At 39.6% G+C, this 18,678-nt stretch overlaps 1 protein-coding gene and 1 pseudogene across 1 annotated transcript; one reads left to right on the forward strand and one right to left on the reverse strand.

The window, feature by feature from the left end:
- The first annotated feature begins 818 nt into the window (after positions 1–818).
- LOC118775668 (fibroblast growth factor 16-like) lies at positions 819–7,292 on the forward strand. The gene is made up of 3 exons (XM_036525688.1): positions 819–1,089; positions 4,096–4,199; positions 7,047–7,292. Exons 1-3 carry the CDS (start codon positions 819–821, stop codon positions 7,290–7,292), a joined length of 621 nt encoding a protein of 206 aa, XP_036381581.1.
- Positions 7,293–15,552: 8,260 nt separating this feature from the next.
- LOC118774435 overlaps positions 15,553–18,678 on the reverse strand; it is a 52,374-nt pseudogene continuing 49,248 nt past the window's right edge.

The following is an 18,678-nucleotide window of genomic DNA, read 5'->3' on the forward strand; positions in this document are numbered from 1 at the left end:
TCTCCTTTAATAACGGAGGACCAAAATGCAAACTGCCATCTCTCAAGGGAGGAGAGAAAGGGATACTCCACGGCACCAGCTTGTCTTACAGCAAATTGGGGTCGATTATCAATATCACACACGGATATCGCACTTAGATGGACTTTCCACTAGTAGTTTCATTATCCATTATTAGTTTAATCAAAGTTTTACCTTTTCGCTTTTTTCCATAGACTATGATTCGGTTGATGTACTATGGTTCTCGCTTTTACAAATGTACACGTTTTATTGCACCTTTGAGGTTCCATTAAAAAGCGTTGCTAACGCACGGTTGTACGGTTTTATCAGCAGCCAAAAAGCCGCCGCCAACAGCAGCTATGCTTCAGCGCCTGTGTGCAATGTGTACATTTAATCTGAAGTTGCAACTGATTGCTAAGATTACAAAAGTAGCAACAAGAATAAAAGCAATCACCACCCTGATAGCGGTGACGGCACCAATAACACAAGCGCGAGCGAAACTATTTTTCTCTTCAGTTAGTAAATAGATACGCGTAAAATAGGGATGCCAGCCAGGCGTGGCTTGTATTTGACTATCCAATATGTGAATGCCTGAGGAGTATGTATATAAACGGCACTTTCAATCTGATAAAAGATATTTGCAAAGTGATGAAGAGCAAGAGATGATTTATTGCGGGACAGTCATCTGAACAAATCGAAAGCCTTGTGCGACGCGCTGCGTTCTGGACCTGACTGGGTTTGTTTTATGTCTTTCTCAGCGAACTTCACTCTTCGACTCGACTTAAACTATAATTGGACAAGCAGTATTCCAACTGTGCGAGATGGCCGAGGTTGGAGGCTTTCTTGGGACACTCGATTTGGATTTACAAGGGTTTCCGACGCTCGGAAATGTTCCTTTACCTGAATCGCCTGTGGGTTTGAATGAGAGACTAGGACAGATTGAAGGGAGGTTACAGAGAGGGTCGTTGACGGATTTTGGCCACCTAAAGGGTATTCTCCGGCGACGACAGCTATACTGCCGGACGGGTTTCCATCTGGAGATATTTCCTAATGCTACTGTACAAGGGACCAGACAGGACCACAGCAGATTCGGTGAGAGCTCCGGGGCTTTCCTTGATGGCCACGGCTACAAATGGATGAAATGTGTGCTTCAGTCATAAAAGCCATGATTATTGATACCTATTCAAGATAACCATCGTGGGCCTGTGCAATGTAAAGGGTGTGTGTGTGCGCGCGCGCGCGCGTGTGTGTGTGTGTGTGTGTGGTGGGTGCGAGTGGGAAGGTGTGGGGTTAAGAGTACAAGAACTATGAGTTCCACCCGGTAACCTTCTTAAAAGAATGCTATATAAAACACACAATATCAGACACGTTTTCAGTTTAAAAAAATCTGCAACCCAAACGCTGGCGATTCTCTTTGCACCAGAAGAACAGCACCCTCGCATCCAGTTATTGCGTTGAACTCCACAGTGCGTTTCTTTTAGTGTGGATAAAGGTTCACATGCAGCGTTCAAAATCGTGTCCCTTACTCACGTCGTTAACCTTTGTTTATGGAATCACCGCGTTATGGTCACCCCTCCCTTTCTCGTAATCCCTGCAGCTAGATCAAGGAGGAATGCAGGTGTCTTGCTTCAATTGGAAACAAGCGATCAGCGCAGGGCCGGCTGTTTTATTTTATAAACTTGTTCAAAGGGCCGCGCCGAGGCATCCACATGCACTACCAATTATACTTCAAATATAAATCATTCACGAAGCGGTTTGCATTGGAATGAGAAACAAATGAGGTTACCACACAAAAATGGATATTTTCGCTGGCCATGTCCACAGCCAATCTGCAGGTGCAGCTTTACTTAAAAAAGCGAAATAATGCAAATTCAAGGCATGAACATTGTGGAATGCAAAGAAGTTGCGTGTGCTTCCCTGCAAAAACAAGCGCGTTAACAAGGTCGAAGGTTCCTTGTATGGGGTATATGTCAGCGTCAAAACTCGTCCACTGTGCCAGTGTCAGTGCGGAAAGGGTAAGATGTCCTTAATTAAAGTGATTACAAAATCATGAATTTCATTCTGCATAACATAGAGCACTATTTACGAACACCTCTTGACCTCTTAGGCAGTTAGGGGCTAACATACTGTAGACCTACAGGTAGTGTACTGTTATGCCAGCTGTTGCCATAGTCTACATTAATTCTTTCAGCAAGGGTAAATGTTGGTCATGTAAGGATACATTGTAGTGCAACAACCACTGAATGCAGTTCAGTTTACACTTCATTAATATGTATATAGTGACTACTGCACCTGTACTAACCAATTGGACTACAAGTTATTCCATTCACTTGATGTCTTGGCTACTGTTTCATGTGCAGTTGTCTTTGTCTTTAAGCATTTTCACTATGTGTTTAAAGAAAGAAAAAGAAAATGGGTAGTTAGATAAACATGTTCACATACATGACAATGTAACCAACAGCAGTGTTTTCTGATCGGGGTGCAGGAGACACACCATGTATTCTGTTTTCAGTTGAGATCAAGTAATTAGGTTTGCTAGACATGGTAATTGAATATTCATCTGAATTTCACATCTTTGATAATTAGGCTTTCTGCTATAAGTCTTTAATAGATGAAAATGTAGCTTGAGGTGTGTACAAAGGCATTTCCTGTTTTTATTCATTTGTGCTTCTTGAAATCATCATAAATAAACATGTGTTCAACTTAATATTTACATTTTTCCATTTCCAAAATTCCAGGGCTTGAAACAATGAATTTCACATTGAGGAATCAGTTCCAAGGAATGACGTTAAACTTTATGTCAACGCAAACACACCTGTAACTACTAATTCAGTTATCAATGGATTTACAGCATACACCTGCCACTAAGAGAATATCAGCCTGTGTAATAAAAAAGGCAGGGAGTTCAAAATATGAAGAAACACTGAGTTACTGTATGTTTGTTTTCAGATCATAATGGAGGTCAAATAGAGTGTTAATAATAGGACCAGTACACCTGTTTTTCAACCAAGATCCATTGTCCATTTAAGTAGTCTTACCACTAACATAAACCTGCTTTTATCACTCATATGAAACCTCTTCTAGTCTAGTCTAGTCCCTTTGTTGTGGTCCTTCTGAAAGCTCATATCATCTTTCATTACACACCTGCAACCATAAACAAGAGACCTTTCACACTGTAATGCACTGATGCTTCCTTCTCTTGGAACAGATTTTAGACTTCCTATGGGCTTACAGTAAGTATATGAGGAACATATACTTACTGTCAGCCCATGTCACATGTCAGCCCTCATAAAAGAGTTGTTGGTCTCCATACATTTCTGTAAGTTTGGCGAATATAAAATAATAGCAAAATAATGAAATAAAAATGTACTAGAGGAGCAGCAGTGCATTATACGTGTTATGGGAGACATGCTTATGGTGCTGTTGTCCAGCTAAATTAATTGCTATTTAATGTTTAGAAGATATGCACAATAAAAAATATATTAGCATGAAGAAATGTCTGACACTCATGTTGTCCTGCATATCTTTGTCCTGTTTGCACAGATTGCTTTAGGGGTAAGGCTCCAGGAACTGCTGGAAATCAACTGTGCACTGTTACATTAGGCCCCTGCCAACCAATAAGTGCATATAGTACTGTTGATTTTCCATATTAGTGGACAGAAATGGAATTATTCATATTTTACATGCCCAAGTTGATAATGTCTAGAGTTTCACACTAGACCCAGATGCAGTTACTGTGGGAAAATTCTGGTCACCAGATTGCATCACTTGGAGGGTTTCACATCTTGCCTTTCATACCTCTCACTGTATATTTTGTTTTCCAGTTCAGTATGCTAGGTTGCAGTGATGTTTTGATTTGATCCATCTGCACAATCGTAGTAACTCTGTGTGCAAATTTTCAAAATTGTGCGGAAGGATCCAATATCAGATTAGCCATTAATTTTACTCTTTTCTTATTTCATTGTTCCCAAATCAGAGCATACCTCCATTCTTTGCAAGTTTACCATGGAGAGAAAGCCAGTGAACTGTGACTTCAGGAAGTATGTCCTGTCCGCAGACATCAGTGCAGGAGTCTCACTGATATTTATTGTCAATCAGGGATCCTGGAGTTCATCAGCCTGGCAGTGGGGCTGGTCAGCATCCGAGGAGTGGATGCTGGACTCTACCTGGGGATGAATGAGAGAGGCGAGCTCTATGGGTCGGTAAGTCAATTCCCATTCACCCTTTGTATGCCTTCTTAATGGAGGCAAAATGGAATCCCCCTCAGCTACTGTATTTTGTTAACACAGTCAGGAAACTGTGCTTGAAACACTTACAGTAAGACAGTGATGTTCAGTGTGATGATCTGGGCATGTTCAATATTGCTTGTGATGTGCAATTGAGTATTTTTGTGATTTTTATGTTTGTGTGAGCATCAGTTGCATATCACATGGACACAATCCAGCACCCTAACCACACCTGCATCTAGTTGCTCTAAGGCTCCACACTGTAGATGTAGTAGTAGCACAACAGGAACCCATAAATGTAAATTGCCATTGGATTCCACAGCTTCCAGTGTCCTTCTGCCTCCCAGAGAGTTTGTCATAACCTGGGGGTTCCAGCAAATAGTTACTGCATCCAAACATTAAATATTTAGTTTACCTCATTTTGTTCCCCAAACTGTTTTCACATGAGACATTCTTCCTCATGCTCAAACACTGACCTCTCAATATTCAGTTTCTTAGCCTCTTCATTTGGCTTCCTCATGCTCATGATAATATTTACATATTTTCTCAGTGCAAGGCAGAATACTTTGAATTTGCTCTGTTGGAGCACACACATCAGGAGGTGTTTAAGCTCTGAGTGACTTCTTCCACTGCATCTGCAGTGCAGTATGTTGAAAGAAGCGTTACCTATGAAATATGAAAGATAATTGCAAAAGAAGATACTCTAATGCAGAGCAGAACCATTTTAATTTTCTACAGCAAATTCTTTGTGGGACAGCATTCAAATAAATTATGCTGTGTCCTGGCACAGATAATCTCAGAATTTAACACCTGGATGTGTCTGATCTTGAGCTGGTGGAGAGTGAAGAACATTTAATTTTTCTGGCAAAAATGAATAGGACCATGTACGCCATTCATTTTAAATAAAAAATATAATTGGTAATTTGAAATGAAAATCATTATAAATGAAGTAAATAATGATCCCCAGCCATAGACATCTCTGCCTATGTAGTCTTTGTGTTCACTCTTGGTGTGAATATTGTAATTCTGATTTTTTTTATTACACTGGTTACACTGTAGCAACACTTACAAGAGGAAAATGGTGCACTTTAGCAAATGGCATTTTTCTAGAGTGTGCTGTGCCTAGACAGGAGATTGTTTTGTGTGCTTACATGAGTTGTTCTCTTCCCTGCCTGTTCCTTGATAACACCTGTCATGACATTTGACAACTGTTGAAAGCAAAACTTGAAATGAACTATCATAGGCTAAGCAGGTCATATCACTCACAATGATTATGGAGTAATATTCATTGAACAAAATATGACCACTGCATAAATGTGATCATTTCAGTGGGTTTTTGTGAAATATTCACTACTAAACCTGATGTCTAATGGAGCCAAATTCAAAAGCATCAACAAAGGCAAAAAAAAACCTTTGTATCATTGAAGTCCTTCCTCAATTATTTTAACCAAACATATGCTGTAAATGATTGTCCGTGTGATGCATTTGTCCTAAACTACTTGTAACACTGTCTTTAAAAGTGAGCATGTGATATGTTTGTCCCACTTAGCCTGTTCAGGGATGATTAGCTGTAACACAGAGTATCCTTAACCACACAAGGGGGAATGTAGTGAACTCACCATGGTGGCTACCCTGCTTGTGTTTGCTGTGGTTGCTGCTGGGCCCCGCCTCACAGGGGAAGTCAATTCACTACGGTGATGGAAAGGTTAGCAGAGCTGAGGAGTGATTTCTAGTATCAGTTGAAAGTTGGCTGTACTTGCTCTACCCTTTTATCATAACGTTCCCCTGAGGCCAGGCAGCCAAAATACTTTCCACTCCTCCTCAGCGGCACTAGTGTAAACTGTGAGCTGTACGACCAACCCCCCACCTCTTCTCACACTTGGTGCCTGTATGCTTAGCACATGAACATCTATTTTTCTCCTCATTTTGTCTGATTTTGAAAAAGGAAAAGGAAAAGAGGATTCATTCCCATGGTCTGGTGACCTTTCATCGTCTATACTACCAACACATATCCAAAAACAAAATCATTCATTTGTTTAGCAGACGCCCTTATCCAGGGAGAATTACATTTCTTATGATTTGACATCTCATTCTGGAGCCCATTTGTACAGCTGGGTTTTTACTGGTGATTGATATAAAGTACCTTGCGCAAGGGCAGGACAGCAATGCCCCAACCTTCAAAAGCACAATCCCCATCTCTGGAGTCCTGTACCCGTGCACAATGTCCACACTAGAGCCAAAGTAACAGAGATAATAATATGCCCTCCAGATTCAAATACATCTGTTGCCATTACTGGTTCATCAGGGCTAAGTAAGCCCAACTGGAATCTGCCTCTTCAATCACTCTCCACAGGATCTGCACAGGAACTTTCTCAGATCCTTGTCAGCTCTTGTCTGCACATCCAAATCTGCCCTTTGTTTTCTGTTGTTCTTGCTGGCAAGCAGAGAACCAAGTTATTTCTGCCAGTGTGAAATATTCCAAACAGACCCCAAGGGCATTAGAGCAGCAGCAGGTTCAGACACACCCATTTTAACATCTCTCACGCTGATTGCTATTTTGTAAAGTAAAGCAGGGCAAGAGAAGAGTGAGAGAAAAATTGTGTGTGGAAGACTACACCAGACTCAGGGACTGCAGATTTACAGATGTCCACTTGTTGAAAGCATGCTTTGTTATTGATCAAATGTTTTGAGTCTGACCGCTTAATCAACAGTTTATGATTTAAGCCCAGGTATGTAATCCTGTATATTCACTGAGTCTGTGGCTTTTGAGTCTGCAGCCTTGCTTGTCACCCTTAACCATATCTTACTTTCTACCTCTCACAGAAGAAGCTGACGGCGGAGTGTGTGTTCCGGGAGCAGTTTGAGGAGAATTGGTACAACACCTATGCCTCCACACTATACAAGCATTCTGACACTGGGAGGTTCTACTACGTTGCCCTTAACAAGGACGGCTCCCCCCGGGAGGGAAGCAGGACTAAAAAGCACCAGAAGTTGACGCACTTCCTGCCAAGGCCTGTGGAGATTGAGAAGATCCCGCAGAGTTACAGAGACCTTTTTCAGGACAGGTAACAAGCTATTGCCTCACCACAGGCTGTGTGAGCCAGGGACGGTGGACACAGAGGGCATGAAGATTGTTCCCCTCCCCCAGGTCCACCTGTGTTTACGTCTGTCCTCTGGTCCAAAAGGCATGCACTTTCCAGCAGGTATCAACCTAAACATTATGTGTGTGTTCCTGGATGTATCTGCTTCTTGTCGGTCAAATTGAAATTTCGCTCAAACTTTCAGTGGCTCATCATGGATTGCCTTTCAGTAATGGAATCTACATAAAAGACAGTAACGTGACTGGAGCTGACCCATCCATAGTGGTACATCAGAGATTGCCTTGTTTCACTACCCTTACCAGTCTCTCTGGGGTTAGGAGGCATTACCAAGTCAAGTGGCTGTTACTACAACTTTGGAACAGCTTAGAAGGACAATGAGACCTAGAAAGGGCTGGAACAAAAGATTTCTGTCTTGTCAGGTCTGCAGACCTTCACAACAGACTGCACATAGTTCAGTTTTGAATTGGATGAAATGAACTTGAATGAGCAAGGTCTCTTCTGGCCCTTAAATGTGTTCAACAGATCATGTTGCCACATGAAAGAGAATGATCTCTCCTTTGCATCAGAAATGCCACAAAGTATCCAGTTCATCCACAAGCAGTAGTGATGCTCATTACAAATTTGAAAATGATTTTGGAGTGAACAACAATGATTCAGCTGATAAATATGAAATCCTTCATTGGAAGCTGGAACATAGAAATCTATCCTGGATTTTATTTAACCGAGGAAAGAGAATGGACTCAGTTGCATCTCTTTATTACAAGAAACCTGGAGCTTAGTTGTTTGCATAAGACATTGGAAGATGACAAAGCACTTAAAGTAGCACTCTAGGAATATACCATCCTCTGCTTTCTGAAGTCTCTGAAGATCCTGTTTATAATTTTGTACACAATGATAGGAGGGCTATCCAGATTTCTTTATCCAGAAATCTATGTCACATGTATTTTGGCTTCTGAAAAGTGTGACTTGTAATGTTCTGATTGACAGGAACATTATTAAAATGCAAAGGTGGTGAAAATGTGGTGAACCTATTTATGAGATGTACAATATATTTATTTTCTCTATGTATGAATTATATATATTTATTTATTTCAAAGATTATTTTTAATGAACTTGAAAGATTAGATTCTACTGAATTTGACAATAAAATTGTCCTGATATTGAAGGTTCATTCTGACCATTCTTGCTTGAAAAAATATGCACATCCTTGGTTAAATTTGTCAGTATTGTAATTGAGGTTGCTACTGGAGCGGCAGTCAAATATCAGAAACCAGGCAGAGAACTTTCACCTTGTCCTTGCCACAGTTGAGAGCACATGCAAAGACCAGTTACCAAAGTGTCACAATCAGGTCATCAATTAAGTATTACCTTCATGGAGGCACAGCTATACCATCAGAGATGATCTAATGGAACTCTGAACTGTTTGAGTTGTCATCAATTATTTCAGTAAAATTTAAAAGTGAATCCAGTTTGATTATCTTACCTGCCTGTGAAATTAGAGCACTGCCACATGGGAAAGATTAGGGTGCTTTTTTTGCATTTTGTTGAGCCCATTGAATCTAATAAGTATACTGTATACATAGTGGGTTTTTATAATCTGTCTCAATATGTTTCACTTCTGTTGCCCTTAGGCTGCTTCAGAGCACCTCTACATCAGGTTTAATCATGTGCCAACAGCTAATAATAAAACCAACAGCTACAGTTTCTTACTTTTACCATTGACTCTTGAATATGAATGCTAGATAACAGCTGTAGTGTGTTGTACAGCTGTTGAGTAGACATTTTCTGAAGAGCTGACAACACAATACTCTTCTCTGCAGAACCAGACTGTGAGTGCACATGACATAGTAAAGGAACTGAAATTGGTTTTGACACTGCTGACATATTCTGTAAATGCCTACAGTCTTGCTCCTTCACTACCAAAAAGAAAAGGCAATGGCAAAAATACATGATGTGGAAGTGTTCTCCACAGCTATTCTAGCGGCCAGTTCTGAAGTTGTATCTTTGCCCTTAAGCCTTAATTTTGGGAGAAGGAACATGAAACGAGATGGCTAAGAACCAGCTCTCAAATAAACCTTCAAACATGGAGAGAGTGATGTTGGCTTTGGGGAAGGAATCTTTGGAACAACATAACACAAACTAGTGCGTCATTGTTTCAAATCAACCTCCAACACAGGTGGTAGAAACCATGCATCTCACTGTCATTTCAATCTACTGCAGTATATAAATCAACAAAATTTAATGATAAACAAAAAGGACTGAAAATAATAAACATATGCTCACATTCTACACACAATTCGATGATGGCATTGCATTTATGAATAAACAGTACCTACACTTCTGACATTTAATGCACATTAACATGATAAAAGCTGACATTGAATAAAGAGCCTGTTTATATTAAATTAGGAATCTGTTATATTGAAAAGTGTTATTATGTTATTATGCAATGCATAAATACAATACACAATATCTCAAACTAAATCTGAATTTTTCAGACGGGCCAAAGCTTTTACACTTTGATCATTTGATAGAATAATATACACATAAATAGTATGCATATATGTTGCCACACCCACATGTTGGGTAAGGCTCCATGGACTACTAGACTGATTAGGAATTCTTATTAAAACATTGGAAAAGATGGTACTGCTACACAAAGGTGTTTAGTGATTACCTTCCAACAAATAAATAAAGTACACAAGAGGAAACACACTACACACAAAATTACTGGTTTTGTCATTTGTTCAGGCTTATGCTATCTATGCTATAGCCCCTCAGACCATACTGATCCCAACTCTCTAAACCAGAGTTCATTTTATACAGTTGGCCCCGCCCTGACAGGACTCTTCCATTCATGGAATAATCAATCATGAAGACAAAAACACATAATACACAATTACATTCCAGCATACAATTACATTTATATTATACATTCACACTACATTGCAGTGATCAATGTGGCATGTTCTTTCATAAATAGGCACTTTAATTGTGAACAATGTGAAACACATTCTGAATTGCTATTTATTTTGTTCAGAACATCATCAGCAGCTGTTTGTCTTATCTTTATAAATCTAGAACTTGTGAGAGCTCATTTAACTACAACTAATAGAAACAAATCTGGTCAATTATCAGTAACCTTTATGAAACAATTATCATAAATAACAGAGAAATAATAGTAGCATATAAACAACATAAAATAAGCAATGAATATACAAAGACTGAAAATGTTGCAATTCCAAGAAGTCATACATTTTTAAAACATATATATACACAGTGGTCCTTATTGCTACCAGGCTGTTAGTTGAACAGTCTTGTCCTACAGTGTCTGTTTTTATGGCTTGTTCTGTCCTCACTCTCATGGAATGAGTTCTGGGTGACATCATGCCACGTCATAGTGATAAATTGAGGACTTACTTGAGGGACAACTTTGAAATTCCAGCTTAGAATTCCAAGGCTACTCTCTTACTTCATAATCATGGCATGAGAAATCAAAACAAAATAGACCCTAAAACCCAAAGTGCAATGCAGTAGCATTCAGTCTTAGAAGCTTCACATGAGCTCACCTGTCCATTGTTGTTTACTCTTTGAAATATTTTTTAAACCTTCTTTTAAAACCACCTGTTGACATTGTGCCTTTCACGGCTACAACCAATCATTTCCATGCTCTGCAGTTGTTCAGTAAGGTAAATATCAGTTGTTATGGCTTGCATGTTTGAGCTTTGAAGATTGTATAGAAATACTTTTTGTCAGGCATGTCATTGGAGGTAAATGCTGCTGCATCTTGAAGATTAGGGGCTGCGGTGCTAATTTGAACCTACCCAAAGTAGTCTCAGTCTGAGGTGGGATGGGATCAACATTTCAACATCTGTAATAGTTGTAATGTTTCTCTTCTGACAGAGTTTTTGTAAGCTGCAATTACAAGCCCCTCTGGTAGGGAAATGGAACACCAAAAGACAGAGAAGGGAGGAAAACCTAACAGCTTGAAAAACAAATCCTAGCAGAAGAAGCACTGTAGGTGAAAGATTGCACACAGAAAAGGTGCAAAAGTAACACAGGAGCAAGCTGCATGAACATTGAATTCGTTCTAGGACGTATGTGCCTGTGAGCACTTTATTGAGTGTCCTCAACTTAGATTAGTTTCATTTTGCCTGAATCAGTTGACCCATTTTACCAGTCACCGCAGAAGGTCCAAAAGAAAGTAACTTAATGTCATACATCTCACTGTTTTGCTTATGTAACTTCATGATATCCATTTTGAATCTATTTTCCAAGACTACCTTCAGACTAGGTTTCTTTGTTGAACTCATTCTAGCTCAGTTTTACCTGCCTGGAAGAGTTGGCATGCAAGCAGACCAATTATTTTAGATTCCGCCGACTGTTTACAGACCTATAGCATGTCACTCTGCCTGCATGGTAAGATGTTAACATGTTACAATAAACCAATGAGGAATTTAATGAATTAAATTATTATCCATTCATTTGTGTGTTTATTCTCAACTGTTTATTGTCAACTGCTAAAATTTTGGTGGGTAATATATAATATAACAAATATATTATTAATCTGCAGATAGTGGGCAGACCAATGGTAAGTGGGGTCTAATGTCATAGAAATCAGTCTGGCTACCACTGCACTCTGTCAGCTATACTAGCTTTTCTACCATTACTAATATCTTCAACCCTACATTATCACCATCATTCATTAATGCTCTTCTTGCTCATTCATGAATATAAGACATACAAGTATTACTAAATTTAAAATAATAAATAAAATACATAAATATAAATACTGTTAGTAATTCATTTGCATGTGTTCATTATTCACTTATTTATTCATTTTGTGCTAGTCGTTACATTTGCATTTTGGGTGGTTTGGTCATGAAAAGAAAGGCATGAGTTATATGCATATTAAACACATTCCATAGTAATGAAGTCTTCATCCTTAGCTGTAGTGGCCTAAGAATTATGTCCACTGTAAGTCACTTAATCATACTGTCTTATAAATGGATTTGAATCAGGTTAGTGGTTTAGTGTTGGGCTTTAGCACTTACTCAGGCATTAGCATATATATATAAACTTTAAAAAATTTAAATTTTTTTGCATTTTGTTTAACAGCTTTACTTGAACTGTCTCCAAAACATTGAAACAGTGAAGTCTGTGGCATTATGAATGACCAAATCCAGCAAAGGCTGTGGTCAGAGACTATATTGTCCTTTTAAGGTGGCCTGAACTTTCTGGCATTGATGTTACCCATTAACCTTTCAGATATTAAGGTGAAATATGAATTTCATAAAACACACTGTACCTAAATTAACAGGTTGGCTTACTTACATGTCCCTGGATCAGAACATGGTTTGTCCTGTGACAGAAGGTGATGCTGCCTCATTACAAATTGGACTGATGGAACATGAGCACTTTCAAGATGAGTTGGGATGTTTGCAAGGTAATGTTTGCAATGTTGGCTGTAATGCTACTTCATGTTAACAAGTAAAATGCAGACACATTCTTAAAATATGCAATTACGATGTATCACTTCCAAATAAACCGAACATCTACATAATTGTGTAAGAATTGATCAGTTTAGCTATTTCCCATTCTAAATTGTATAAAACAAATAAAATATTCTGCGGAACAGTTTAGACCCATGTTCAAAAACAATAAAAAAATTAAGAGGAATAATGGCACATATTAACAACAGAAAAACAGGTGATTATATTCACTCTTGAATAGAATGATGGTTTGCTAGACTTCCAAGTAGTCACAGTTTTGGTGTGTATTACTGATAATTATTTGTTTTATCATGATTTTACATTTACATATTGTGACTTAACACTCTTATCCAGAGTGACTAATAAGTACACTCCAAAGCAAAGGTACATTATTTGGGACTGTTGAACAAAAAAGATCCTACCCAATTAAGTGGGATCTGGGAACTAGTTAACTGATCAAGCATAAGCATTTCAGGCCTCAACAGAGCTGTTGCAGTCAGAGAGGATCACTGTGCCCTAATAGGGGCATTTCCTGCAGCAAGCTCGTCTTCCCAGGAGGTCTCCCATCCATGTCCAATCTGATTCACCCATCAGGCAAGAGTGGTACCGATGCAGTGTGGTGTAAATTAAAGTTAAATGCTAAACACACACACACACGCGCGCATGCATGCACGTGCACACACACGTGCACACACACACACACACATGCACACACACACGTGCACACACACACATACACATGCACACACACACACACACACACACACACACACACACACACACACAAAAGCATTAGGAATACAAGAAAACCCTTGTATTATTCAAATAAAAACCTCATCATGTCAATAGTTCTAATCAATATAGAGATGCCTTTGTTGACTTGTGGAACATTTGCTCATGGAGAACAGCTCTGAGGATGACAATGAAAAGTTTTGCAAATAAATGAGCTTACAGTTGAGGAATGAAATTGATAAAGTACCATCTCAGCTACAACAGAGGTGTTTTGAAAGGGACACTACAGATCAGGAATTAAGAAATGAACATGAATAGTACCAGAATCATACAATTTAGTAATACTTTACAATCCAGGGAAGCAAGCAAGCAGTCTGAACAGCTTAAACCATGCTCAGTAATGATGCCACTTAAATGAATACAAAAATATACAGGACACCTTACAAAACCATTAAAGCCAAGCTAAAACCTTATAAGGAATTAAGGAACTTGATAAGGCAACAACTTCATTTCATTGCTGATACCATTTTTTCCAAGAAAACAGTTTTACAGCACCAGTAACGGTGCGGTCCATTTAAAAACAGACTTGGCTGCAGGAGTGTACTTCATAGATTGCTTCTGCTTGCATTGACTGCCCTAACTGGAGGGAAAACAGCATATTAAGATTTTCTATACTGTGATAAAAACACACTAGTGGTAACACAAAAATTTATTTAAGGGGTAAAAGATGAGTGTCTCAAAGCAATGCTTTAAAGCTTTAAAGCATTTTTGAAAACAAGAGTAAAACTTCAACTGCATTAAGGCCTTACATATGCAATTTCTAATATAAAACAACAGAATCCCTTTATATCATCCTAATACTTTGGCATCCTTGGGGAATGAATCTGTTCTATGCTCTTCCATAAGTGTTAAGACTGGAAATATTGATTAGTAAGGGCATATGTGAGGTGGAGTGTTTCTTGCTAGTGGAGGACCCAAGGTTTTTGCTCCTCTGGGCTGAGGAAAAGAACATTATCTGCAGGACTGGAGGGGGGGGGGGGGGGGGGGTTGGGGGGGGCAATGCTACCTGACTCCTGGCACAGTTCCAGGACTTGAGGCTGTCTGAAGCCAGATGTCCCCATTACAATCTTGTGCATGGTCATCTGATTCATGAAGTCTGTCTGGTTGGTAATAGTAAGTTGATCCTCCTGGGCCTTTATGTCGTTAATTATGTTCTGGACATACAGTATCAGCTGGAGAGACAGTAGGTTGGCTTAGACATGGCCTCTGCAGATCCCATGGGAAACACTGGTGGCAACCAAAAGTCACCATCTGTTGATGATTGAGCATTGTATGGTAGATGGCCTCACGGTGCCTCATCTCTCCTTCTGTGCTGGCTTGTTTGGCCTGGGCCATGATGAGTGCATGGTCCGTGCTCGGGGCCGGGTTATCCCTCCATTGAGACACAGATCCCACTAGTCACACACCTGTGCAGATGCACCCTTGCACACTCTTTGCTACCCTGCCTTCCCCTGTCAATTATCTAAGGCCACCTACAAAGTTTACAAATTTCAACTCCAATACCTGAATAAATAGTCATTTTCACTGTGACTCCATCTACTCTTATCTACTCTTAATCAAGGGTGCAGTGCTTATTCCTATGCATCTTCAGCTGTATCAGTTTCCTGTACAGTATACCCTTATATGCTCACAACTATGCTGGGTTACACAACTAAGCTGTGTCAGCCACATGGGACTATTTGCTCTGAGCTGGAGCGACCTAAAGTGGCTCCTACACAACTTTGACACAGTAATGAGCATATACAATGGTGTATTAAGGAGAAAAGAGACACGTTTAGCTGTGTTTCATCTCATAAAAATGCAAGCACGCACAAGCCCTAACACTGGCATCTCATATCTCACCCAAGACAGCCTCTCCCATATGTAGCCCCCTTCACTCACCACAACAAGCCTCCAAATCCTTTCAGCCATAATGCAGAGTATTCCATGCCTGCCATGCTTCACTCATTGGTCACTCACCAGCTGTTGAATGTGTTCCTCCAGAGACTGCCTAGGCAAGGCCTTGTTGGCACTTCTCACCTTCTCCTGCCCTTGGATTATTAGTTACTTTTATTCAGCAGTCAAGTGGGAACACATAACACATATAATGCAACATATTCTACAAGATTTGCTATTAGAATTATTTAGTTTCATATGTGGATTATGCATGCGATTATAATCATCACTCTACATAAACAACCTTTCAGAGTTGCACCTGGTTTTTACACGTGGACACTTTGCAGTTAGACTCAGAGGAATGTGACGTGTGTGTGTGGGCCTCATTACTGACCTCCAGCTGCCGCTGGGTCACGCTGTGCAGCACCATCAGATTGAAGGGGAAGTATTTCTTAGTGGCTCCCAAGACCGTTTTAGCATACATGGGCTGGTCAACATACAATAAATACTCTGAAATGACAAAGCACATGTTTGAAGGAGAAAGAACTGCAAAAATACACAGTATAAACATTTTCTTGATATTATTCGATGTTCAATAAAAAATAAAAGATCATTACATTATTACATTTGCCAATACAGAGCAACACAGAAACAGTAAAACACATTTTTTTTGTGACCAAAATGTATTGAGCTCTGAAATCTATCCACAGGATTACCAGAATGATGTTATTTTCCATAAAATTTCAACAGGAAAAGGGAAAGTTACATTTACATTTACCATTTTCACTGGTTTTAAAGCCTTTTACTGTATAATACTAGTTACTTAATATTATCAGAAGCTGGCATTTGTTATAGTACACTATTATTTGTAGTATTAAGCATATCATATAAACAGTTCTACGAGATATGAAATGAAAATATGAAAGCCTAAATGCAGGACAGGAAAAAATAAGCAACTCTAATAAGAGACACTACGGCAAACACCTGCTACCCCAATTTTGTTCTTTTTGTGCATGTAATTCAATGTGTAATGGCAAAAACACTTCTCTATGTTTAAAATGGACACAAAAAGCTCATCTTAGCATTAAAACATTTCTTTTGAAAACAAAAAAAAACCCTGATCTCAAGACATTAAGCCTAATTTTGCTCATTTGTTAAGATGCTGTAAACAGGACTTTCACTGTAAAGATATTAGGATGCCTTATGTTTATTAAAGGAGCTTGGTGCTTTTGGTTAGAGGTCCTATATATTCACCAGAAGAGCAACTGACTAGTGTTTTATGGGGGATCACTGTAGATTATTATGAAGGACAGCATATATATATATAAAGGCAGCTATAGCCCTGAATATTTTAAGCCTAGCCCTGAATATTTTCGCCCTGAAAAAGGAGGTGTGCAAAACAGGACAGACTGTGTTACACAGCAGAACTTGACTTGCAGCATCTGACGGTGTGATAATATTTATTTATTATAAAGGCAGATATAACCTCCCCTACCTACCGATGCCAATTTCCCTTCAAAAAAAAAGACAAGCCCCAGGCAAACTTGACTTAGCCCCGGATCTTTTCAATAGCTAGAAACGTCCCTGAGTGTAACCATCTCTTCTCTGAGCTTGCTATGCTCAAGGCCCGGTGCCACAGCAACAGCTGACTTGACAGAGCACACTGACAAAGCAAATCAGCTGATGTAGGCTGTGTTGCTTTAGCTAATGTGCCTAGTTTTTCTGCTTTTTCTATTGGTCTCATTCATATCCATTTACTATTTCAGAGCCCTCATCAGAATCCAAAACTGAAGAGAGGAAACACAAGCTTTTGAGTTGGATTCTATTTTTTGGAGAAGGCTTTACTGAGTTTTTCCATTTTTAATATTCCAAATAAGATTCCAGACTTCTACAGTCAATTCAGGGAAGGGAACCAGCAGCCTGACAGAGAGGCAGTTGGCCATCTTCCAAGGGCAATGCTTCACACTAAATACCCATTATACACCAATATACAGCAGCAATGAGGGAGAGAACATGGCAGGGAGCATGTGGTAGGCCTTACACCCTGAATCAGCTAGTCTGGATTTTACAACTACTTGGACTTTTCACGTTGAGTGTTCATGTTGCTTGGAGCACGTTTGTTATACTTACATACTAATCAGAATCATTTGGATATAGGTCTGGTCACATGTCAAGTTCCCGACCCACTACTGGTCTTTACCACTACCACTATTCCAAAATTCCAAGCCAACACAAACAGGCCTTTATTTGAATCCAGCATGGGCATCTCTACATTAGGGGCCGGTGGGGCCCGGCCCCACCACTAGATGGAGGTATTGAGTTCTTTCATTGAGTTTCTTATCTCTCAGGCACAGTAGTTCAATGAATAAAATTCATTTTGAATGACTCAACCTTTGATAGATATTATCTGTAATATCTTTTTTAAAATGCACTCAAATAAATTGTTTGTGCAATGTATTGTACCCTAAGTCGCTTGATGCTGGCAAGTATCTGTCAGTAGGGCCAGCCCCACGACCCATGGCCCTGACAGTATGACAGGGAAACCATTCTGCGTATGTCATAAAGGATTTTCTATGTTCGCCTGTGGGGCCCAATCGTTTCAGCCCCACGTTTGGTAACGCCCACATAATGTCAAGTACAGGGCGCAGAAATCATAGCTATGTGTCAATTGGCTAGCTAGCTGTAGATCTTCTCCTAACTATGTGTCAATTGGCTAGCTAGCTGTAGATCTTCTCCTGACTGTAGCTGTAGCAACTGCCCCCTTACGATCGTGTTATTGATACGAGATTAAGTTAGACTCTCATAGTAGCCTAGCTGTAGCAGTCCACAGCTGTAACTTTTGAAATAGCCTATCACCATGAACGAGGTTGAAAACCTCTTAGCCACCAAATTCAGGTCTCTACCTTTTGAAGAGAAGCTGGCGATCAAAAGGTTGGGATCCCACCAGCCAGAAAATATTAACATCACCCAAGGAGGAAAGGATAAAAACTGCAGTTTCAATCTGGAGTGGTTCTAGAAGAAACCCTGGGTAAAAGCTAGCACTTCAAAAAAATCACTCTTCTGCTTTCCTTGCCTTCGTTTTGGGGGTGAGACGACATGAACCATGACTGGCTTTAAGGATTTAAAACATCTATCTTTTCAAGTAGTGAGGTGAGTCAATAATTGTGCTTTATGGTTGTGTGCTCAGTTTGAACA

Source organism: Megalops cyprinoides, chromosome 3 (genome assembly GCF_013368585.1).
Source record: "Megalops cyprinoides isolate fMegCyp1 chromosome 3, fMegCyp1.pri, whole genome shotgun sequence".
Classification (NCBI taxonomy): Eukaryota; Metazoa; Chordata; class Actinopteri; order Elopiformes; family Megalopidae; genus Megalops; species Megalops cyprinoides.

What these genes read in the sequence shown, in the direction of transcription:
- LOC118775668 (XM_036525688.1), top strand. Translation starts at nt 819, where the DNA reads ATGGCCGAGGTTGGAGGCTTTCTTGGGACACTCGATTTGGATTTACAA. An exon ending in ACAGGACCACAGCAGATTCG is followed by an intron (nt 1,090 to 4,095) that starts GTGAGAGCTCCG and finishes ATTGTCAATCAG; the next exon opens with GGATCCTGGAGTTCATCAGC. An exon ending in GAGGCGAGCTCTATGGGTCG is followed by an intron (nt 4,200 to 7,046) that starts GTAAGTCAATTC and finishes TACCTCTCACAG; the next exon opens with AAGAAGCTGACGGCGGAGTG.